The following is a 25,795-nucleotide window of genomic DNA, read 5'->3' as shown; positions in this document are numbered from 1 at the left end:
CAACTATTAAGTCCATTAATTACGTGCGTCACATGCGGAGCTGTTTCTGCTAACCTAGAAGGCATCAAATTGGCCAGAGTTAGTTTCGTGCCTGCTCTTCGGAAACTGCCGCTACTGATGGGTATAACGGGACCTCCGTCGAAGATGACGGATGGTGGTGAAGGCGGTGATGCCGTACCACAGGATGATGATGAGTTGGATGAAATTGAATTCGTTGGTGAGGTCAAACACTTGCTGCCATCACAGTTATTCGCCAGTCCTGCCAATAACCGCGCTGTTGCAGGTTGCTCTGCTACTAGTTGTTCCTGCGGTTGTTTCGTAACCGACAATGGCGAATGTGCGAACGCTGCATACTGTGTGCCGGGATTTTCCGGTGTGTGCTCACCACTGGACAGCTCGAGCACAAAGCTCATCAGCTCCGGAGATGTGTCGGATGTATTATAGATTTGTCGCATCAGTTCCAAACGATACCTGTCCAGATGCATCCGTTCAAAAGATTTCCAGTTACATCAGTTAGTGGCCATCGAAATGCCATACAGGTACATGAGATATGTCCATATTTACACGACCGATATTAACGGTGTAAATTATCATAAGGCAGTAGTAAAGAGCAATAAGGGATTTGAACAATAGCAGTAGGGAATGAAAGGGAATAGAAAACGTTAAATAAACAAAACAACTCACTAAAAACTGCATTAAATGTAAAACATAAAATATTTTTTTTTAAAAAAAACTTGCACGCTAGACCACCAAACAACACAGTCAAAGTGAAGCAAGATGCCATGATGCAAAAACTCGCGAAAAAAAAACATGTACGCGAATTTTCAACTTTAATTTCATCGAAATATTATAGAAATCTCTGTTCTCGGTTCTGGATGTGCTAAGTTGTAAAGGAAATTAGTGCGAATATGCAGGTGAATCTGTTTAGCGCTGTTATATGAGTTTGCAATGTATCGTGTTTGTGCCTTTGAGGATGTCTGATCTAGATTGATGCCAAATGAATTATTTAATTGGAGCTCATTGCAAATGGCACACGATGAGCAACAAAAAAACTCGCACGAAAGCGAAAATCAATCGTAAAACAAGCATGGTTAAGCTTACCGCAACTTTTCCAAACTCCAATAATGGGTGGCTCCATTCTTTGTATCGGTCACTTCAACCGCCACAATCGTTCTTGGTATGGGTGTCTGACCAAATTCATCTTCCTGGCCACCATTTGTCAGAGCACCTGCAGCCGGCGCGGATGTCAATTCCGGTGGCAGCGGAGAATATAGCGTGTCCGTCAGTAGTGTGAATTGGAATTGTACCTGTGGGAGAAGAATTAACAAACAACCATATTGTTGATGTTTTACATACCAACTGAAGCATTTCTACATACCTTCTTCTTCAATTCAACCGAAATTGCATTGGCTTCCTTTAGGAAAATTGCATTGCCCCAAAGATCATCACGAAGCGATGTGAATTGATGGTAACGCCATTTACGGAAGGCCCATGCGGCCAAACCTGCCTCACGTGCTGTCCAACAGGACTCAAAAAGTGGATTAACTGCATTAAAAACAGTGGAAGAATCTTTTGTTAGATTGATGAACAGTGTGAAAGAATCATGATTCCGATATATTACCAAATATGTCCTCTTCTTGATGGAAATCTTCAGGACTGTAACTGCTATACATCGACATTGTCATTGACTGTTCTTCAACTTGTTTTTGAAGTGCGTCGATTCTTGCCTCATAGGTCTAAGGAATAGAAATTAAAAAAATACAATAAAATTAAACACTAAGCCAAATAAATAAAAACTTTCCCTACCTTCCGTTGCTCTTCAAACTCCTGGTCAGCAGCTCGCTTTTCGCGCTTGTATTGCTCCTCTAGCGCCAGTAAACGTTTTTCCATTTCCGCCTTCAAATCAATGCCTTGCTTCTCCAACAGTTCGCACTGGGCAAAGTTCCAATCGGCGATTTCGCCACTGTTGCCTGGTGTTTCACACACATCAACCTCCTTATTTTTCTCACGCTTTTCTCGTGCCTGTTCCGGGTGCGTGAACCGGAACACATGGTTACGTCCCAAGATGACACGAGAACCAGTTTGTAGCACCTCCGGTTCGATTACCTTTCGACCGTTCACATACACCAGCGCATCCTTGTGCGGTACCAGCGTAACCACTCCATCCTTATTCTCGAACACACAGTGCTCCTTCAAGATGTGCGAGCCGGACAGTTGAATATCCTGCGGTACGTTCGCTTCCGATGTACCGAGGCGGGTAAGTCCTGTGGAGTAGGAGATTCAATTATTGTGATTCAATATAAAAAAAAACTAATCCCTTCCCGCGTAGATAATGCATACCGTCCTTAATGTAGTACAGCAAGCACTCGGACAGTGTTGGATCCTCGTTAAGATTCACCAGATGGGGTGATTTCTTCGGTGAGAAAACACCAACCGTAATGCCGTCCTCCTTCACTGCCACACCCATTTCGGCAAACACAGCTTCCCGCTGTACACGAATCTGCTCTGTTCGCTTCAGCTTTTCTTCCCAAGTTTCGTTCAGTTCGGCAATTAGCTTTTCACTTGCTTGCAGCTGATCGACTGCCATTTCGGTACTGGAACCGGTACGCTTGCGATTGCGATTCGGTGAATGAATCTTCTTTTCACCATCTTCGCCTTCTTCGGTAATGACCACACCACCAACTGACTCGATTTTGTCCGATTTGATGAGACATTCATCCTCTGGAAAGAAAAGCAACATGAAATAAAAACATTAAAACATATTTCAATATTTGTTAAAAATATTCTTGTACTATTCTTCTCTTTCTTTGTAATTGACTAATTATGTCGTTATTAGTATCGTTAAAGTATATACTTGCAGATTTGCGCAGAAACCGAAATTTACTACAAAATATGACGGCTTACACGCAGAAGAAGAATGATTTTCTTTTGCTAAGAACACATCAAATAATCGTTCTGGAAGAATGCTTCGTACCAAATCTGAACCTCTTACATGCGAAGCTATTAAATTTTGAATACTGTACGACAATTTTTACGCCATTTTATTTTTAAAACGGGTATCCTTGCTTGAAATTCACACTTCTTTTGATGAAAGTATTACACAAAGTTAACTATGCAAACAACAGAGGAACCTACAAATACTTTTAATTGTTATATATTCGCCATCGATAATCTTTACACAGGACAAGATGCTGGGTTGAACAAATTTGATATGTTGTCATTGTATGATTGCATTTCATATGAGGCCGGGAAAAGAAAGCTCAAATTTTGATTCCAAATTCGACACACTGGTTCTTTTTGTCCAACCCGTTAGTATGTAACATCAACGAATGTAGAGTGATAATGAAGTAGAAACACATAATACTTTTTTTTAAATAAAAAAAAACATATTGCAAAGTGAATCATTTATGAGTGGGCGTGCAAATGTGAAGCAAATATATTTACACAAAATAAAGCACAAACAAACGTTTACGATAAACAGTTGCTGTATGGATGTGGGAGCAGTTGCATATGGTAGGAAAATGTTAAAAAAATATTCACAGAAGCATTACCATTACGATTCACGAATGGTCGGAGTTGTATGCGAGACATCAAAGCGACATAACATAGGCACTTCAAATGAGGCAAACACATTCTCATTTCGGGCAGCACATTGACGAAGCTCGTAAATTCGCGTTCTCACGCGCGAAATTGATCACAAAAATCAACACGCCTGAAGCGCAATTTTTAGTGCAAACGAACTATATTCAGCTCGTTCCAAGAGAAAAAAAAGCCAGCAAATGATAATAAACTAAAAACACGAACCGAAGCTATGGTCTATGATTGGATGAAAATCGTGATGAGATGAAAGATTGTGACGAAAACGAAACAGTATTACAGAAGTATAGACAGAAACAAAAAGTATCAAAACTGATAGAAAAACAAAAAAAGACAGTTTTTTGTTCCTTAAATACGATAGCCATAACTGTGTCTTAGCGTTCGACGGCAATCTCTACTTACTATTAGCATCTCGCTTTTCACAAACCACTTTACCGTCCGGTCCTACATGAAAAGTGTAGTACAAGTGTGATTAAAAATTCACAATTCAACACTTTTGAGCTATTGTTTTTGGGGGAGGATAATTGCAAGCAATAAGCTTCTGCAAGCTTCATATTTGCTAACCCTGGTTTATGTTCAGGTGTGGTTTTTTTTTGGTTGTTGTTGTGTCGATTATTTTCTTTTTTCCCATCGTCGCTAGTAGCAGAATCCGAATCGTGATCAACCAAATGTGGAAATGTGTTCAAGCAGTATGACGAAATAAAATACCAAAGCTTTCTAAATGGTTGATTTTGAATTTGGAATGAATGAGCGGGTTTGATTTTGAATTTTGTTTCCCAAATCTAACAAACAAATCGCACAAATTACAAAAACTCAAAACGATATGCTTTAAAACGGCCGAAATAACGCATTCCAAACATGGTTGATAGGATAACAATCGAGCAACGGTGTTTTGCCGGGAAAGTAGGAGGTGCTGCATGAAAGGGAGGGTGTGCAGATGAATGGGAAAGGATTTGTTTTATTAACTGAAACTTAAAATATTCCACATTAAAAGGAACTTTGTAAAACGGCACAGTAATTAGGACAAAAACAAAACAAAAATCAATGAACATGGATTTGTTTCCCAAAACTTTCTCGCTGAAGGAAGGAAGGATAGGATATTTGCAAGCGTCTAACACTGGCAGCTTGTTGAAGCACCGTTGCAGTAACGTACGATCAAACTCACCTTCCTGCACCTCGATGCCTTCGGCTTTGAGTAGCTCGCGCAGCTTTTGTATTTCTTCCTTGAGTTCGCGAATAAGTTTCGCATTAGCGTCCTCGTTGACGACAGCTTTGCAGACGATCTGTTTAGCTCGATCGGCATATCTAATGTAAAGGTAGGAAGAAACATCATGTAACAACTTATTCGCATTAGACACATTTCACCGTATACTCACCTCAATGTACTGAGTGTTTCATCGTAATTGATATCGGCCGGCGATATCGCAGCTATCATGGCCGTTTTTGAGTTACCGCCAAGGTTTTCTCGGAGCAACCATGTCAAAACCGAATCACGATACGGAATGAAATCAGCTTTCTTTGATTTCTTGTTCTTTGATGCCTGTGAAAGGGTAATTTTATAATTATTCTAATGCAGTTTGAATGATATGATGCATGTGAACACACTCTGGGAAACATTGACACGACATACATATTCAATACGCATGTTTTGTAAATTAACGTAATATACTGTTATACGATGTAACAATTGAAACAACATGCTTTCCCGTAAGTTATCCAATATGCAAACGTTACAATTTAAAAATGATTTAAACAAACAAAACCCGTAGTTTACTATATCGATTTATGCCAATATCATGGTGTAACTATACAATCTTCACGAAACGAAAAAGAAACAAACTATTTCACACCGAAAAACAGCAAATACTTACGGACTGATTTCGCAGATGTATTCGAAGTGTATTTCAAGGCGATTTCGTAATGATGATGAGTATGAATATGATGAAAATGTTCGTCAACGCAATAACGATATAATGAGAACAAGTAAGATTTGGAACGAATCAATATTTGCTACTGTAAATTATGAGTTACACGGTAGAGGAACACATTGAAGGAAAGAGAATTGTATAATGACATCAAAATGCACCAGTAATACGTATGATGCTTCACGGAATACGCGGAGCAGATAAAACACCAATAAACTCTAACGTTTCATACGCCCATCTAAAGGTTTAACACATCTCTAAACAGAGGGAATGTGAGGAAGGCGACATCGAAAAGTACTTACAATTTCAGCCAGTGCCGATATAACCTTGCCCAAAGTGGTGAGACTCTTGTTAATGTTGGCGCCCTCCTTCAACCGGGTGCCCTTGGCGCCCGTCGAATCGGCCCGCTCAGATCCAGCCAAATCGACCAGACTAATTTTCGAAACCTTCTCCGTTTCGAGGCTGGTCATGCGATCCTGACGCTTCTGGGTAAAGAAAATCGTAAACACAGCGTGTGATCTTGAGCTCGTTTCGTTCATGTTGGTGGCGGCCACAGTACTGCGCAACGAAAGAGTAGAGTAGAAAGAGTATATTTTATTAAGGAACATGTACTACCCACATCATCACGCTCTCCAAGAGCAAAAAGCTATTTCGTTTATTAGAGTCGCGTCTAATTACCGTGCTTTGTTGCCCTCGTCGATCAGGTCGTGAATGTCCTGGTAGGATGTGACAGCCAGTTTGGACAGATCTTCCACGTACGGGCCAAGCAGCGGATGCTCGCGCACCTTAAGATTTCCTTTATTCTTTGGGTTTAGCAGATCGCGTACACGTTCACAGTAAATCTCCATGTACGATACCTCCACCGAGTACTTCAGATCATCACTTTCCGTTTCCTGTATTCGACGGAACAGATCCTTACAGATCATCGGTATCACGCCCTCCTGGCTGTCCTCCTGTTTGCCCATCATGGTGTACGATTTGCCGGCGCCCGTTTGTCCATATGCGAAGATGCAAACGTTGTACCCGTCGAACGAGTGTTGCAACATTTCCTCGCCTATGTCCGAGTACACCATGGCTTGTGTGGAGAATTCCAGATCGCGAGGCTGTGGCAGAGTGAGGGGGGGGGGGGGGGGATGAGATATGAAACCATCATTATGTTATCGTTGCTAGTGCGTGAGCAAACTACAAAATATGCTGCTTACATCGTGCGACCAGTAGGAGTAATCGTAGTTGAAGCGTTTGACCGATTCGCTCGAGCCGGGTGGTACTTTCGGGTTTGTGATGCAGGTCGTGTTGCCGGACATTTCGATGATACATTTTGACTCCCGGGCGATTTCCCGGGAGTTGAAGGGTCGCACACGGACCGCCACCTTCACGGACGACATGATGGCGGGTGGCCCTGGGCCCTGTTACCGGTTTTAGATCTGTTGTAAATAAAAAAATGATTATTTCAGTTTTATTCAACGTTGTTTTGTGTCTTAAAGTTTCCGTTTTTCGAAATATAAGTTAATGAATGAAGAAACCATTGCTGACTTGCTTATCTTTTAACAATGGAGACGCCTAGTAGGTTTCAGCAGCTATTGAATTACTTTCTCATTACAAAACAAAGGTTTCCAGAGCAAAAATGTTTATCATTCTTAAAAGCCAAAATTACACAAATTTTTTGTTTTCAGTGCTCTTAATCATTCCCCATCAACTGTTACCGACATGAAACCTTGCCGAAAGAGATGGACCGCAGAAAAGTTTCAAGTGATAAAAATAAACTTGAAACGAAACCATTGATAACTTTCTATTCAAGGAAGGAGAAGCAAGGAGAAAAAAAGGGATAATATAATCACCGGAAAAGGTAAACTTTTTTACCAAGAGATTACCATAAGCAGTTGAAGCGTAGGGGAAAAAGAAAACAATCCATTTACAAAGCTTCAGACGAGAACTTACGCAAGAAAGTGTATTTAAACATTCATTTCCATAACTGAAGCACATAATGAAACCTCAACATTAGCACTTCACAAACCATTGAAATCGTTGGGTGAGATCATCGGATGAAAAAAGATAAGATAAATTAAAACTAAGTTTACGTGAAATTGAATTAAATGGAAGGCAAACAAAAAGTCAATCAAAAGGATGTAGAATAGAAAACTTTATTTTCTTTATGAAAGGGAGTTAATACACAAACTTCCCGACGTACATAAAAAAGAAATAAAAACACTTGTACTAGTTATACTTATACATATATCTATTTTGCTACGTAAAATAACAAAATTTAAATAGGATTAAAATCCAGGAAACGATAAATCATGTCCATGAACTTTTTACCGATATTAGTTTTCAACTAGACAAAAGGATGAATTAAGATGCAGACACATAAATCACATCTCAAATGCTGGGCGTCTACGAAAAATGTCACCCGTAAATCCTCATTGGATTATAAATGCTTCCAAGCTGAATTTTCCAACCCATGAAACCTAGACGATTTGTGGCGAATGAAACATTTTTCGAACAGTTCCCATTTACCAAGTGAAAAACGACACTTCTCACCTGAAAGGATAATTAAAATCAAAACCCAACCTACATGTACATGAGCACTGAAAATGAATTCATTTCTAGTCCGCAAACAGAGTACCATTTCCCGTTGCATCAGGTCGAAAGGTCTATGGTTTTTTGGATGGATTTTCATAGTGTCTTTTTCGTCGGAAATCTGAACCGTATGTAGCACACTGGTAAATGTTCGTTGGACGCCAGATCTCTGCAGGACGTCCCAACCGCAGCAGGAAGGCTTGTTTCAATACGTAATTAATACGGAAAAAGGGAGATGGTGGTACGTGGAACGGATGTGAAGATAAAAATTAATCACCGACACAAGTGAGCATGAGGGAAAAATTCAATGTAGAAAATCAGTACAATGCTTTGTGGGGGGGCTACTACACTGTAAAGCAAAAGTTGCAAGTGATTAAATGTTTTTCATCTAAAAACACGCTAATAAGTCAGCAGAAATCAAATAGTTTTAGAATCCTCATCGATTTTTACTTCACTTATAATTGCAGTTTAATTTTATTTTATTATTTAAATACAATTCTAAACTAATTTTAACTTTGTTAAACGAATTTTATTTTGCTCATATTGTATTATCTTTTATGTAACCGAGGTACCAAAGGTACATGCTTGCCGCCTATCAACTTATTTTTATCCTTATAAAGTCTAACTTTACCTGTTTATTTTTATGCGAGCTTCACAATCTGGATCAAAAATGAAACTTCTTTTCCGCAAACAAACACCATCGATACTTGATGGAAGGTGCGTGTGTATGCCATTTTCCTTTCCCTAGTTTCTGCTTGCGTAAGCACAGGGAAAAAGCTTTTGTTCCTAATTAATCAACGACACGCTATCCAATTTGTTGAATATCGCCCACGCAACGTTACCTTCGATGGGTGAAAGTCGAAGCAAAACATGATGGTGCGGACAAAAAATTTGCCATATTGGCTCGTTTTTTGATACGTAGCTTAAGTTCAATCGGCATAGGTCGGGAAAGAATCATAAACATACTCCTAAATGCGAGGCACGTCAATTCGCATGGGGCAGGAAGTGGGTAGTGCATGATTAGCAACATGAAGGGTGCGTGTTCGACACGTTCGAGTTCCTAAGTAAACAGTGCTAAAACGAAGTGTGCATGTCATCGAATACGAATGTGAAACAACGTCGCAACAAGCATGCAACAAGAAGAATGGCTTCGGTACGTTAAAAAAGTAGTAAAATTATAAGGCCCTTCATTTGTTCGTTGGTTCTTAGCAATTTTTATCGAGCTACTTAATGCGTTGCTATTACTGTTGCTTTTTTGCCTTTTCTTCTAGAAATTGTGGGCTTTTTTTTATTCATATTATACTCAATCCATCGCTCGCTTCCCATGATCAGATGCTTTTAGTAGCTCTTGGCACAAGGACATTGGCCATCGTGCAAAAATGTGTTTGAGTGTTATTTTTTTGTCATGTGTTAGCGCCTCTCACAAACCATTCGTTACACGCTAGTACGGGCGCCAGATGTCTGCCTGCGACAACACCACTAATGGGGTTCATTTTTAACAGAAGGCCAATATAGCAACGACATGCTAAAGTATATTGAATCGTATCGAGACAAAAAGAAACGGCCTTAAAAGAAAACCTTCGCCATGAACCTTTTTTTCATTGAAAAAGATTTCTTCAATATCAGGTACAGAACAAAATTATTTTGTTAGGGTTAAACAGAAAAGAAGAAATTCAAATAATATAAAAATTTTAAATATTTTTTCTATATCGCAACTTTGATCTCTTTCTGGAAACTGAAACTTTGAGAGAGAAATGTTCACCTCACATTACTCAAAAACGCATCATCATTCTCTATCATTAAGTTTGACCTGCTGACCTTATAATCAAATGTGCTACAGAGCTTTGTCGTCGCAAAAGTGAACAGTTGAAACGGTACCGCCTGAGCTGATTGGTGAGGTTATGTCCATTTGCTACGTTGTGAGCCTTAATGTTCAGTTCTCCGTTCAACTCACCTAATGCTGTTAACATTCAAATGGATATGGATTGTAACTGGCTAAAAACCACGCCATCTGAATAAAGCTCTCTACACTAAGCTACCGCACGTAATAGTATTAGTATAATGCTACTTTGCTATGCAAAAAAAAACTTTCAACTGTTCAGCTACTAACCAAAACATTCACAAAGAAAGTGGTATGAATCACAAACGCAAGGATCTACATCCAGTCGCGACTTCTGGGCGACTTTTCACGTTCGAGTGTACTGCTGGGTACCTTTCCACACGCATACATCACAACACATACATACACACTGGAAAGCTGGAGCCAGTCCAAGGTAATGCAAACATGGCCAGTACCAAAACCGTTGGTGACTCATGCTACAAGGATAGTAAATATATATTTCCCATAATCGTACCTATCGAGGGGATTCTCTTTCTCTGCTGCTTCCTATTTCTACATTGCATACGACAATAACAGTTTCTGCTTCACAGTTTCGGTGTGCGAGACTAAGTCCAACCAATAAACCATTTGTTTCATTTACCCAACTAGACAAACCATCGATAGTTTGAAATATTTTCCCCAGTATGTACTTTTTGTCGCTGCAAACATTTCAAGCAAACCATCGAACGACGATGTGCAAGCGACTACACCAAAATTCAATATCGCTCGTTTAACGATGGTGGATTTTTGCCAACGCGTATCATGTTTCTTGTGCGAAGATAAAGGTACCATTACCGAGCTGGTACTGCTCGTCCAACAAATGTGTGTCCTTTTAATGGCCGTCCGTTTTCCACACGAATGTTTTCCATTGAACACTATGAACTGAGTTAAGTTTTTTGAGACATTTTTTTTACAAAAACCTTTATGTACGAACAAAGGAAAAATGACAAGGATAATATTGACTTTGTCAACTATAACTCATAACTGAATTCGCAACGGAACGGTAAAGAGCTTTTCGGTAACTAAATCCTTTAGAAAGGAAGATAAAAATACAAACAAAAACTGGTTAAAATGAGAGAAAAAAATTGCAAACAGAAAACCGAGGGCCAACCGAGGGACTTTTTTAATTTTTTTCTTTTTTTTTATTTTACTAATTTATTTATTATTATTTTTAATGTTTTATTTCATTTGTTATTTTTTTAAGTATAATTATTATTTTAAGTATTTATTTTATTTTATCAGTATTTTATTAGAATATTATCAGTTCAAATTATCATTGAACAAATTAAAATTGTTTTACAAATTATGCTATGCTAAAAAACCAATCTAAAGGTAAAAAATAAAATTAATCTACAAAAGTAAAATAAAATGTCCATCCATTATAATGCGCCTTTGCTTATGCAGTTAGAACCCCCTTTTATCTAATTCCATATGATTCTACCAACAGCACACAGGTCATTAACCTCTGAATCACTGTTATTGATTGTATATTCTCGAGCAGAACTATTTCCTCACGTGCAACACTGCAATTCTATTGCCAGCTACTGCATCGAAGCTTGCAGTGTCTATTAGGGGTTGGGGGAAAGAAACACAATCCTGTTCCAATATCCACACTTACTTCACAAACACGTCGTTGCTTCTGTTGAAGGGATGGACATTTTTCAAGGTAACATACTGCTGCAAGCTACACACGCGCAAACCCCTATGGACAATCGGGCGCCTCCATTAGTGGGCATCAGCTGCAGTACGAAAATATGAGCCATGCTAATAACATCTCCTCTTTCCCCCAGTGACTTTTGGGGAGGGTAACAAATGCCGCTAGACACTCACACACACACACACACATACAGGTTGGCGATCTACATTTTTCCACTTTCATATACAACGACCAGGCCACTAGGCTTCCGGAAAACCGGATGACTCATGCTGGTGTGCTCAATTTTCCTACTCATTTATTTATTCTTATTATTTCGTGTTGATTCAAAGCACGACATGAAGAGGAAGTATTCGTACCGTTTTGTTCTTTGTATTGCAAAGCTAGAAAAGAGCATCATCTTTCTTCTGCCAACTGTACACTATAGGGCGAGTGTGTTAGTTGGAAAAATCGATACAAGTTTTCCCACTATTCAGTTCTCCGCTACCACCTGCGGTAAAAGATTATCCCACGCTAGATTGGTCAGCCGACATATTCATGTGTGTGTGTGTATGTGTGTATAATAGTGTCTCCTTCTGAGCATTGGCTCCGTCATATTCATATGAATATCTTCTCCTTCTCTCTCCTTTCGGGAGGGTGGGTTTTTTCCACAATCGATATCAAGCACTCATTCTCTTCCACATCGAATGGTGCTCACTATCGTTAGGAAACGATAAATGGTCTACCATTTTTGTTATGCATGGACACTATCTATGTATACAAAAAAGGACTGTTTTCTTTTTGGATGGATGACATCTACCCCGATACTGATTGAGAGGATGATGCAGATAATCATCGCTCCGGTTCGTGACGGATCTTGTGCCAGATGGGGGCCCATACTTCAGCCAGTGCCCAAGGATCCACTCATGCTGCTTCGAGTACGTTGTCACTGAACAACAAACAAACGAAGTCTTTTCAAGGATAGAGAGATTCGTACGGGTGTTGTCTCAAGTGGTACCAAAGGGATGTACCATATTGAGAGCTGCTGTGTAATTTATTATTGATCATAAATACCTGATACTGCCTTGTGGTAAAAGTGCTGATGCGTGATACTTTAAGAATTCATCAAAATGAAGTAACGAAACGAAATTGCTATATTCGTACGCTTCTAAACTAAGTTATTTGAACACTCCGCAAAAGATCATATAGAACATATATTCATATAGTAAAATTCCTTCGTCTCCATTCCAGCACAAGTTTTTAATAGCTTAATTTCCAACATCGTCTGCAAATGATGAAAACGTCATGAAATTGCTTTCCATATTGAACTCACATCAAGCCGCTCACTAGAAACCACTCGTTACGCACTCAATGCTGTCACTCACTAGCGGAAATCGCGAATATCCTTAATATTACTCGCGTGAAAATCACGAATGAGCACACACCGTTCTCCTACAAATAACTGTGTTTTTTCCCACACGTACCAAAGAGAGCACGATCCAGCGATGAAGAGAAAAAGAGACGTGGAGAGAAACAAAATGGCGAGAGATGGATTGGAAATCTTTCGAACGAAAAATTGCACTTAGAAATTCACAAAATGGCGCTGCAAAATTAAGTTTTTCCCTTTGGTAAAACAATGTTCGATTGTAGCAATTTATTGTGTATTTTTCTAAGAAAGGAAATTATTCATTTTTACACGTGCTTTACTTTATAGTACAGCTTTGCTTTTATCAAACAATAGTAAACGGGACACTATGCTAAACCCAACCATAGGAGTGACAATATGCATGTTAATGATTATAAAGCATTTTTTGTTGTTGTTGGAAATTCCACCACAAATGCACCATATGCACCATTTACTTCACCAAATACACGTACACATACAAAGCTATATATCCATCCACATTCACATATATACAGATACACCATACAGGCTATCAGCGGACATGACCTTTAACAAATATTCCCGTGCCTGAGTGCGTCGTAGTCGACAATTACGCTGATTTGCTTATCATGAAAAGACATGAGTAACTTTTTTTTATTCATTTTTTATTATATTTTGTTTTCTCTCTCTCGCACATAGTAAAACTTCCAAAAGAAAAAAAAACTCCGATAAACTTTTTTGTTCACTTCCGAAACATGAATAATCAATGATTACACTTCGTCACCCCGCTGGGGAGATGAGCAGGGAAGACGCAAGATTGACCTCGAATGGAAGAAATGTAACAGCAAAACCCCAGCTCCCATACAGCATGTGACGCAGGGGTATGTAACACTTACTGAAGGGAGTGAAAATTTGGACGACTTTTCCGCGATGCAGAAAATTGTCCTCCGTTTAAACACCTTCTTGGTAGAACGGTTTGCAGCGAGGCCTAATCTAAACACGCGTACATACACAGACACACACACACGCGCGAATTCGACGGTACACGTGTGCCGTCGTTGGAAAGGGTGGATACGCTAGTCCGTTTTTTGGGGTGCTACTGCTTTGCGGTTGAAATTGATTTTCTGACTTTCCTATACTTCACACTGTACGCCCGCACATCGATTTTAGGGTGTATTTTTTTTCGTTCCGTTCCCGTTTTCAATCCATGCTGGAAGAAGGCAAGTTTGGAACTGAATCGAATGCCCAACAAGGAGGACACACTCGCACAAAATAATCCGCTCTCAAATGGGAAAGGTTTCCAATGGCCGTAAGCTCTCAATTTATTCCAACTTCTCAATATCCTTTCTATCGGGGTGCTCACACTGTATCGTGCAATAGGTATATGTGACGGCATTTGCTTTGGAGCGTACACTCAAAATGAGGCTCCCGTATACTCACAACATAAACTAAACCCGTGAGCATAAATGTACAGCAAGCAAACATGTCGATGTAAATGGAGAAAAAACTGGTGCGAGAGTCTTGGTACATGCGCACTAACGAACCATGGCGCCTTTTGAGATGCTTTATCGTTATCGATTCCAATGCACAATACATCTCAATAGAGTGAAAAATAGAGATTAAAAGTAAAAAATGCTCAAATTCGAGATAGTCGAGGAGATAGAAAACATCGAGAAAACGAGAAGGATAACATCGACATTCCAACATTGTGACAGAAAACTGGCTAACCTTTATGAAACATATCGCCTTCTTTATGTTGGGGTAAGCGCCACCAAATAAGTCGTTTTTTATGTGCAAAAAAAAGAAGGCATAAAGAATATGACGGTTTATTAAAGAACACTGAGCCACAGTGCTGAGAAATTATGAAAAAACGTCACGATGTGCATGCAAAGCGAACAGCCGATGAACGGTCCAAACTCAGCACCAATCCGTCTCTGTTGGCACCAGCTTTCCCATGGTAGGAGTGCGCGCGCAAGCCATAATAGTGAGTGGAAAGGCTTCATTTCGAGTTCTTCCCTTTTTCCCTAACCTAACGCTTTTTTTATTTTTGTTGGCAAAATATTTTGCGGAAACACTGATTGACAGGATTCGTCGCGAGTCATGATTAGGGGGGACGGGCAATTTGTTAGGGTTTGGGTTATGGGGAAACTGTGAACAGGCGGCCGTTTGCGGTTGTTTTGAAACGAATGAGAAAACTTTCGGTCGAATAGGACACATCATCGACAGCAACGTGATGGCGCTGTGGCGGTGGTAATGCATAGGATTTTAAAAATAAAACTCAAATGAAGGAAACGCAATGCATTACAGTTTCTGATGTGTTATGCGATCACATGCCCAAGGATAATTTGCTGTTTAAGACAAAGTTTTGGTATGTTGCGTGGCTTAGACGTATAGTGAACACATTATATGTAGTTACTGATTTTTTTACGAACTAGTCGCGTACCAGTCTTGACTGGAAATGAAATTCAATGTAAAAATAGACATGCTAAAATAGTGAGTTATTTAATATTACAAACTATTTAAAGGATGCAATCGACCAAAGTGCCTGAATTTATGCAACTCACATTACAAATTTTGATTAATTACCAGATTGGTAACAGTTTTCTGCACTTTTTAACGCATTATTTACACATTAGAAGCGAATATGTAATTCTCTATTGATGGCCATTTATTTTCGCCATTAGTTGTATGTAGTTTGCCAAAATTCAATCTAATTAATATCATGAGCAACTGAAACATGTTAGCTATGTGGCAATAAAGTTAAATTGATATTTCTGTTAATTTAATCGTGTAGGAATAAATATTCATTCGCTGCCTAGAGCACGCTCCTAATCACTATGTGTCTTGTTTTTTTGCTTCGCTGGTGAAATACATCGAATAAAACAGTTCTATGAACTCCTCTTACCAGCACGTTTCGCACGTGCTCAACAAACATTTCAGACAGTTTAGGTGTCTTCATTAACAACATCTGCTTTTTCTTCGATACAGCATCCAATATGCAACATCTTTATATTGAAGAAAAACTCCATTGTACCAATGTAGATAAGTACAAGTTTTTGCCAAACTTTGAAAAAACAAAACAAAAATCAAGTTTGAAAGTTTCATAAATTAACTAAAACGAACTTGCATTCGGATCATATTTTAAGAATAAAATCCAAAAAAACAGCTTCCCTCGCCGAAAACAAAAGTTCTTCAAAATAAACGGAGAAGTTTGCCTACACCAACTAAATCGATCGCATACGTTTTCCGATACTTTTTCCAACTTTCCCGAGGAATAATGCGAATAATGAAGGGAAAACTATTACGTGATGCGTACACTCTGGAGTGTGATCAAATATTCTTACTGACAACCTTACACGGATACTAAAGAAAAAGCATACAGTTAAAAGCAACACAATTCTCAGTGACGTTTCATGCCAGGCTGCAATAAACTAGACGTGTCATCAGCCCCCACGAAAAACCTTCAAGAAACCGAGAGCTGGTGGATGCTTAGAAGATTGCAGTCTGGCGCGAAAACAAAACGAAATGGTCTCAAGATAGTCATTAGTGGAGAAAATAAAGATGGAGGTGAACGTTGCGGTCGAGTAAAATGTGTGGTGCTGGTGGAATTTGCCATTTGTGCCGATAGTCCGTTGTCGTTTTCAATGCCTTGGTGCAGCAAAAACAAAAGGTCACCATCGGGCATTCCGAATGAAAGGTCTCTGATCGGTGTGGTACAATGGATGTGTCCGATCAAAGGCAAAAAAGTGAATACTTAGCCAAATCAAAAGAAGTTTACCACAAAGCAATTCGAAGATGTTCGTTATATTAATATTTCCAAAGTTTGGGTATCGGTTTGAAACATATTTATGGAAATAATTTAAACAATTTCCTCACTTGATTTGGTCGAGATTTTTAGAATTGTCATTTGAAATTTAACGCAAACTGCATAACTGATGTCGGCAAATGATATAACGAGTGCAATTAGAATACAAATTCTATGTAACAACCAGCTCGCCCGCAGACCATATCTCTAGATGGGCTCTTTAAGAAGTTGCAAGAAATCTTTCACCCTTTCTGGCGGGCCACTCGTTATGCTGTCTGCAAGCTATGGAAGTGTGTAGGTGGATGCTATGAATCACATTCATCAGGATGTCTACCCATGCCCAACCACCTACATTGAAGCGAGACAAGACGATCTTCCTGTAAAAGTTGCGAGTTGCGTTTGAGCTTGCGTCAGGAGTGTGCACACGCAAGCCTCGAAGGACACAAAACGGATAACGGTTGTGTGGTGATTTCTATTTTTAGTTGACGTCGTGTGCCAAAGAGTATCGTTCCCTGCATGCTCCCAATCCGGGAGGACGTGTCTGCAAGCTCAGAAGAAGAAAGGTATCTTGGAAAGGGGGACACACATTTATTGTCTAAATTGCCACAGAATACATTTGCTTCAATATGGATGGGACCGTTGCTGTTTCGAGTGCGAAAAACGTTAGAAGTTTTCTTTACCACGCGGTCATATTCTTTTTCTGTGTTCAATATTAATAGACCTATCGACAGTTACATGAAATGTGCTAAAGTACATCCAAAACATGCTACCAGCAGCAATGCCAAAACATAAATTATTTAGCAGCTGCCTAGTGGCAAAAGCCCAAAACCCATCGACCCGTGCGGTGAGTATAAACTGCGTCACCACAGCTGACGTAACGAATGGTTATCGATTTTTCCAGACCTTCCCTGCGCAAAATTTCCCATCCCAGGTTTCATCAACGTTGCCACTGCATTTCGTTCTGCAAAAGTTCGTGTTTTTCCACCGAGGAGGTGCAGAGAGATGCTTCCATTAGTCGACAGAAGAAGGAGAGCGCACATTTTGCACAAAGATGATCAGAGCTACAGAAGCATATAACCCATTACAAAGCTCCCCGGATCGGTATTACGGACCGACCGAAGCGATGCATTGCAATCCTTTGTGACACGTGCCATGGCAAGTGTAGCGTTTTTTTTCCAGTGGCAACCCTAACAGCATCCGGTAAAATTTGCAAAATTTCCGTTTCAAGTAAAATTATCGATTTTCAGTGCACTTGTACGTAAAACGTGTTTCTGTTTAGTAACTACATTAAATTTTAACAACCTTGGTTTTATGCATCGAACCCATTAATTCTTAGAAATGATCACAAATGAAAGCCACATAGCAGGAAGAACAAATGCATATTGCTTTCCTAGTAATAACAAGCACACTTATCCACTCGGATGTAAGTAATTATTGTCTATTAGCATGTCACCGGTTTCTTGAAATATGACGCGGTTCAGGGTAAGTTATTGCGACGAAACAACTCGTTTGTGTTCTCATTTATTAAAAGCCTGCTCCCAACGGGAAACTACAAAAAAGCATGCTAGCTAATGTACAATAGTTTTATGGAGCGCTTTATGTCTTCAAGAAAATTTTACACCGACCCTAGTGTAATGTAAAATATCCAAATGCTAAAATAAACACAACAAACAATCAAATCATTGTTTCAGAGCATTAACAGTTAATGCATGTAAGTGAAATTCCTGTGGATCGATCTCGGTCTCCAATGTTGATCGCTCAAAATGTCCAATACACCGTCATACTCAACTTTCAACGTAACCTCACAAAGATTGACCACGGATTGTCGCATATTTCATTCTCGCCAAATGAACGATCAAACAGCGGGAGACAACTAATGACGTGCGATTCAATACAACAACCTCCATCCAGTGCTGTAATGGAAAATCGAACATTGGTTCGACCGATATTGTCTGATAATGGAACATACCGCTAGAAGGAAGTCAGGACACTCCATGACAGATAACTAAAATTTATGGTCTTCAATTTGCAGAAAAAAAACGGTGTAGTATTCGCTTTCCCTGACTGAGCTCTTTTTCGTGTTGTGCTTTTTTTTGGAGAATTTCGCCTTTTTTATCTCCTGCTAGCCGTGCCATATCTTGCCACAAATTCAAGATGGTACTATCTGACTCTTTTTGTCGCTCGCCTTTTCCTAGCAAGACATACCAGGATATTATTTTCTTCTAGGTTTCTTTCTTTCCACATAACACCTTCTCATAACGCCAGGAAGAATTGTACCTTGTGGGAAATAAAAAAATACACGAATAACTATCCCCGGACTTAACACTGACAATGAAAATAATCCACTCTCACATCGGCAAGGAACACTCGTTCAATTTGTTGACCAATTTGTAAGAAGTGAAGGAGACACTCAAAAAACAACTATGAAGATTGTTATATTTTCTTATGAAAAATTGGATAAACTTGTGTCCAGTATGATATCCTTTTTCGCTGCCGCCTGAATGATCCGATTACCTACGCTAGGTGTAACATAACCTCACATCGCAAGATGTGCTCCATCCATTGTGCGTGGGATGATGGCGTGGAAAATCACTACGATCCGACGTAGGACGATTTCATTGGACGTACACAGAAAGTGGTGGTTTTCTTTTGCCATAGTGGTTTTGTTTGTTCCTCCAAGGTGTGGCAAACGAAGACGAAAGCACGAGTTGCCCTGCCTTGAGTTGTTCTCGCTTCCAGGCATCTCTACCGTAGCGCACGTCTGGGGCACACTTCAAGAAGGATTTTCATCCGGCAAATTGCGTAAGCTTCACCCCGTTCAAGATATTGTTCTGTTGTCTTTGTTTTGCTTTCTTTGCGCGAAATCCGATACCGGCTTTGGTGCGGTGTGGTCGCTTGCTAGCATTCTTTTACCATTTCGTACCCATCAGACAGGGATTTACGCAGGTGAAGTATCGCAATACCAGCAGCTCACCACACCATCGTCCATCGGTAACACGAGATTCTTGAACACTTCGCATGCACGTATTCACAATGGCCTGTGCCGGTCTTATGCCACCGTCAAGTGTGCTGTACATTTTAATTAAAATTGAATTATTTATTTCAATTCCAATCGCTGACGCCAACGCAGGAGATGTGCCGCACCGGGCCGTATCCCATGAGGATGGCAAATAATCGTATATTGATAATGGCAGTAAACGGATTACCGCATTATTCTGATACCTATTAGGTATCTTGTCAATTAAGGTTCGTTGCGATCGTGAAGTGACTCTGTAGTAGAATGAATGAATAGGAAACTTACATCACTAAGCTAGCTTTTAATATTTTTTCAAGCTTTTTTTTTCTTCATTAATATTGTATCATTTTTCAATCATTTTCAATATTTACATCATGTTAAAGCTTCATTTTACTTGGCTTCAATTACATCTGCGTAGATTCTCCTAGGTGAATATTAATGATGATTTGATTAAACAGTTTCCTGTTCCAATTACGTACGCTTATTATCCTGTCCGACAACAAAACAGAAGTGTCACTCCGATGCTTGTCATTTCGGGTTTGTGCTAAAAATTCTATAATGGTAAAAATAGCCATTTCAAATTACTGTGATTGAGCTTTTATGCCATTTACAAAAGCTCACTTGATGGACTTCATGATCCCGGTACGAAGAACTCACCGTACACACAATCTGGGCCGAAAAGCAAACTGAAGCAAAACTGCCATTCTAAGGAAGTGTTTCTAAACGACACCACCATTCGAAAGATTAAATTCGAATATTTCATGCTCAGTGCATTGCTCGGGGGCCCTCCGGAGAATTTCACTCCCATACTTTGTTGTTTTACCTGTGCGTGAAAATGGCAGAAACAGTCACCAAACGGCCACGCTCCCTGCAGGGTAGTCTAATGCTACCAGCAGCCGGTCTCGTAGGCCTTTGCAAATGAGTCTGTACCGCTAGCACGACCATCGTGTTACCTCTCCATAATGTGCTCCCCCAGTGTGGATTGGGGGGTATAGTGTGCCAAAGTTTTTCTTTTGCTTACAGTGCCATTTCACCTAACACACACACATAAGCAGTTCAACCGTCGAGCAGGTCTTCTTGTGAATAAAATATAATCTTTATTTATACACCTTTTCACCTCCACACAACGGCAACGGAGCAAATGGGAAAGTCACGGATGTCTCAGCGCTGAAGGTTACCGGGCTTGATGGCACTCCACACCGGAAGGAATATGCTGAGCAAGTAAGCGCTTATGTTGGTAGCTGCGTGTAAATATTGTAGCAGGTAATATTGTCCCCATCATCTTGCACGGCTGCTACCAGCACTGTGGGGTACACACACTCGTGGGAGCACCTTTGAAACGACCTCCTCTACTGCAAATTGAAACCTTAAAACCTCTCACCCCGATACACCCCGGACGGCATATTACGACTTCATGAATCCGGCGTGTCGTTAATTTAGGCGCAATATGAAGATGTTTAAACAGACGGTTACTTCCGTTACATCTTAAAAACCATTACACCCTGTCGGGTGCTTCTGCTTTGGAGGCCTAGCCAACTCGATTAGTCGCGCCTATTTATGCCTCCCCTCGAAGATATTCATCCGCATTCCGTTCACGATCCACGTCCGCTTAATTGTGGGCCATGAAAATATGCACTGAAATTTGGCTTTCCCTCACCCCAATCGGTCACACGAATGATTTGCAACCATCCGTACCGCTCATACTTCATACAGCACGGTGCTTCATTAATCATCGTGACGTTTATTATATGTACATTCTTTTGCGAGCATCTGTATAATTTATGGGAGGTAAACATACGGAAACTTTGACGGGAAGATGAGCCACGGATCAGGATTGGATTGAGCTGCACGTAATTCTGTAAACGAACTTTCCCATGTAGCCATACGAATCGCATGACACAAAGAAACACGGCTGTGTACCATGGTCGATCGGTGGGTGATATCTCTACAAAGCTCCTCTTCTATCGCAACGCAATGTCAGTTAATGGCTGAAAGCGGCTCAAGGTTAACGAGCCATTTTCCGGAATGGTTTACTGTTCAGTTTGAAGCATATTGGAGGATGGTTTTTCACCCCGGAAGCAAAGCTTTGCTGCTAAAAAGACAGACAAAATCAGGACAGACCAAATCAGATAGCTTTTGTAGAATGGTGAAATTGAGATGTAATGCAGAATTAGCACCATTTGTATGAGGTGATGCTATAGGCTATATAAATTGGAGACCCTTTTCCAATGGTCATGAAAGATTCGTTAAGGGAACTGTTTCAAGATGAAGCAGTAGGTGAAGCTTTTAAATTTTGATTGCGATAGTTTCGTTAGTCTTCGCATAATGCTCAGCAGCAATTCTCGAGAACCCGATATCCATTTCACTGCAATGTTGTCCATTTGGTTACTGTTACTCCTGAGCTAGTTACTGAACAGTATGCAACGAGACACTAGAATATCATTACATACCATTACAACAAAAATGGTTGCGGAAGAACCGGGAAGGCCGAATTGATAGATGGAATGGGAATTTGCATGAGGAAGTTCCTCGTCGTACCTGTAAGGTCTATCATCTATTCAGATATACAACAACCACTTAGTCAGTAACTCCAAACATTTACGAAACATTGAAGATAAAATGTTAAACAAATTGAGACAATTCGGCACACTTTCTGTACGTTTATTTATTTTTATTCATTTATAATTAAATGTTACGACATTAGTCGTGTTGTCAATCTCCAAAGGGTGAAATGTGTACAATTTTCACAAGGTATTTCCTCGTTGTACTTAGCCTGATTGTATATGAATTTTGTTGTGGTTGTAGTTGTTGGTAGTATTGTTGTTGAGTGTTACAGATGTACTATTTCGTTTTGTGCTTGGGTTATTCTGTATCTTTATTACAAAATATTACAACAATTTCTTCTTCTTGGCTTACCGATCTTACAGGTCATGACTGCCATTTCTGGCTTACTAGACTTATTTTCACCAAGTGTCCGGCTGGTCATTCTTTGCTCCGGGGGACGGATCGGACGGTATTTGATGTAGGGATGGGTAAATTCGACAAAAAAACGGAATCGTTTCCGAATGACTCCATAAATTTTGGAAGCGGCTCCGGAGGGTAGGTGCAATACTCCGAATTCGGAACCGTCCGGAGCCGCTAGTCGGCAGTCGGAGCCGTCGGGGCCGTCGGAACCGACCGGAGCCGTCGGGAGCCGCTAGTCAGCAGCCGGAGCCGGGTGCGGGTGGGTGCGATTCCGAGAACCCATCACTAATTTGATGCCCGGTTCTGTCAAGTGGAATCCACATCGTTTATCAAATACACCACCCTATTGCCGCCCCTATTGCAACAATTATGCCATTTAAAAGTTTAACATAATAAATCTAAGTCGTTTACATTAATTTTCCAACAAAAAAACTAACCAATTATCACAACATTAAGTCCTAATGATAGGAGACAGTTAATAGTTAACATCAAAGGATGTAGGCCAAGACATAGCCCAAAGAAGATAAGGCAACAGTTTCTTGCTGTTTAATATATATTTTATGCGTATAAATAAGTTTTAATTTAAATTACACTATCTTAAATACATATAGTCAAACTGTCCTAAAGAGTATTTCGCAACAAAACCGAAAAACTGTTTTTGTTAATTCTAGGCTTACAATAGCTCAATCAGTTCCAACTTAGCAAACACTTATTGGTAAGTAAACTTTTGTAAATGTTTACAAATCAAATCAAATCAAATCAAAAAACAATCAAATGAATTCTTTGATGAAATGAAATGAAATGAAATAAACAATTGCAGCCATCCTTTGTTTTCTAAACAAACACCCCAGTTACATACTTGGCTGACCTAAACAAACTTTAATGTTCAAAAACAATATAAAAACATTATGAGCTCAATCCGAAACATGCATGGTTCGTTACGATTAGGGTAGGATTTGTTAAACACGAAAAGGACAGGAATGCGTTCCTCTTTATTTCATTCTTATTAATTCGACAATCCTCGCTATTTTTTTTTGTTTCAACCCGATCGAAAACCATTGTGATATTGCCGCTGGAAGCATTTTTATGAAGGTTGCCTACATTTAGGCGCTTTGAAAAGAAACCAAACCCCCGCAGTGGTTGGTTTTCCGCGTGTACAAACAGTCTTATTCCCAGATGGCGGAAAATTCGATTTCCGATCGGCATCTGTTTGCTGCTGTGTTCTTTATCCACTTCTTACACACCTTTCACGGTCGGTAAGGTAACACAACTGGCAGTGCTTGCCGCACTGTTCGCGAATTTCTTCACTGTTAGGTATATGGACACCATTTTTATGTTCCACAATCGAAAACATTGGCTTCACTTCGTCATACCCCCGACGAATACCACCCGGGGAAGGAAAAGGAACTAAGCAGTATTGTTTTCTTCGCCAAAATCAAACTGCCAATCGGAGGGAAAATCTGATAAAACTTTTTCCTGCCGATATTCCCCAACGGTTTCGATGGCTGTTACAAAGCCCACCGGTGTACATTGGGGCAGTATGATATCGGTTATAGCTTTCCGTCCTGGTTCTGGCTCGTCCGGGTAGGCAGACATAAAAGAAAAATCCCACCAACTTGGGCCGGTACCAGCATGTACGGATAAATCCGCTTCATCGTAGATACGCCAAAACTAGATAGTAACAAAATAACGAGATATGTTTAGTGAACACCGGACCGATGTGAATCTCTACACCGTATGGTAGCTGAGGGAAGTTTACATTACAATTCCCACCGATGCACAAAGCAGCATGCTATTGGTACAACAACCGTCCATTTGCTCACGTGCTCATAGGTCGCGTTTTCCAAAGGGCTTCTTTCATGTGGAAATGAAATCGGCAGAGCAAAATAAAAATACTACCGCCCGTACCTTGGTACGTTTTCCATGTGAAGCGGCTGAGCCATCCATGGTCAACGGTCATAAGTAACGAGGTAAGGACCTTCTGTAAAATAGGAACAATTTCTTTAAAAAAAAAGAAATCAACACACGCGCATTTGCGGTTCCTTTCGGGTAGGTATAAAAGCAGAAAACCATCACAGGAAAACGTGCAAAACGAAACATTTTCCTCACCGACGCGCCTTGCCATGGTATGGGATTTCTCTCTTTTTGTGTGAGGAATGTAAAATAAACGAATCAGTCGCGGAAACATTTTTTTTTGCAAGAGAATTGCACCGAGACCGAGAGCCTGCTGGAAACATTATTCATGTTCCACTGAAGGAAGGCACGCGATATACTTTTTTTGCGAGAAGGATGGCAAGTTTCCGTGGGTAACGTCACCAAAAAGAAAGAAAAATAAACCCCACTTGTTTCGTACAAGTTGAACTTATCTCCCAAAGGACTTGTCATGATCGGTGGTAAGAGATGTGAAGGTATCATACTATATCATGTGAACGGTTCTATACGGTTTAGGTATATGCGCAAATATATCATATCATGGATCGATCGTATCGGTTGTTCCGGGAAACTATAATAAACTTAGTAACCAAAATAATGAAATATATTTTGCAATTAAAACATTACATCAAACTATTAGCAACTAAATAAATTTCAATTATGAGAAATTGCTTGAAACCATTAAAATAATGACAACAATACTACAAACAAGTATTTTGATAAAATATTAAATTTTATAGTTATCAAGATATTTTCTGGGGCGGTCCGGTGGTGCATGTGAAAAACGGCGCCCGTCCACACGGCAGGACCGGGTTCAATTCCCATCCGGACCGTCCCCCCGTAGCATGGACTGACTATCCTGCTACGTGGTAAAATAAGTCTTGATACGGCCAGGCCGTTCTAACCGAGCAAAAAAAAAAGATATTTTCTATTTTCTGTGACGAATAAATTCTAAACCCCATTTCAAAACCCACAGCTACAATTCGTCGTATAATTAAATCAATTTGTGTACAAATAGTTTGATGTTGTATATTTCAGTACGGCCACAAAGAGAACCACAATCCACAACCCTGGCAGGGTTAT

The 25,795-nt window shown here is 39.9% G+C and overlaps 1 protein-coding gene across 6 annotated transcripts in view; it reads right to left on the bottom strand.

The window, feature by feature from the left end:
• LOC125769600 (kinesin-like protein unc-104) overlaps positions 1-25,795 on the bottom strand; it is a 37,236-nt gene that overhangs the window by 7,648 nt on the left and 3,793 nt on the right. For 2 of the 6 annotated variants that reach the window (XM_049438344.1, XM_049438346.1), the window contains exons 1-13: positions 13,892-14,669; positions 6,725-6,946; positions 6,201-6,625; positions 5,825-6,080; positions 4,974-5,137; positions 4,763-4,902; positions 4,000-4,041; positions 2,341-2,721; positions 1,807-2,264; positions 1,622-1,736; positions 1,379-1,545; positions 1,102-1,307; positions 55-471 (exon numbers count right to left, since the gene is read on the bottom strand). In XM_049438344.1, the coding sequence (XP_049294301.1) occupies positions 55-471; positions 1,102-1,307; positions 1,379-1,545; positions 1,622-1,736; positions 1,807-2,264; positions 2,341-2,721; positions 4,000-4,041; positions 4,763-4,902; positions 4,974-5,137; positions 5,825-6,080; positions 6,201-6,625; positions 6,725-6,907 (2,954 nt within the window). In that variant the 5' untranslated portion in view covers positions 6,908-6,946; positions 13,892-14,669. Of the gene's footprint in view, positions 1-54; positions 472-1,101; positions 1,308-1,378; positions 1,546-1,621; positions 1,737-1,806; positions 2,265-2,340; positions 2,722-3,999; positions 4,042-4,762; positions 4,903-4,973; positions 5,138-5,824; positions 6,081-6,200; positions 6,626-6,724; positions 6,947-13,891; positions 14,670-25,795 lie in introns of those variants that run through there. The other 4 variants (XM_049438348.1, XM_049438349.1, XM_049438345.1 and 1 more) reach the window with 3 other exon arrangements.

Source organism: Anopheles funestus, chromosome 3RL, assembly GCF_943734845.2.
Source record: "Anopheles funestus chromosome 3RL, idAnoFuneDA-416_04, whole genome shotgun sequence".
In the NCBI taxonomy this organism is placed as follows: Eukaryota; Metazoa; Arthropoda; class Insecta; order Diptera; family Culicidae; genus Anopheles; species Anopheles funestus.
The sequence above is the reverse complement of the archived record's forward strand: the minus strand, read 5'-3'. Positions and strand labels throughout refer to the sequence as shown.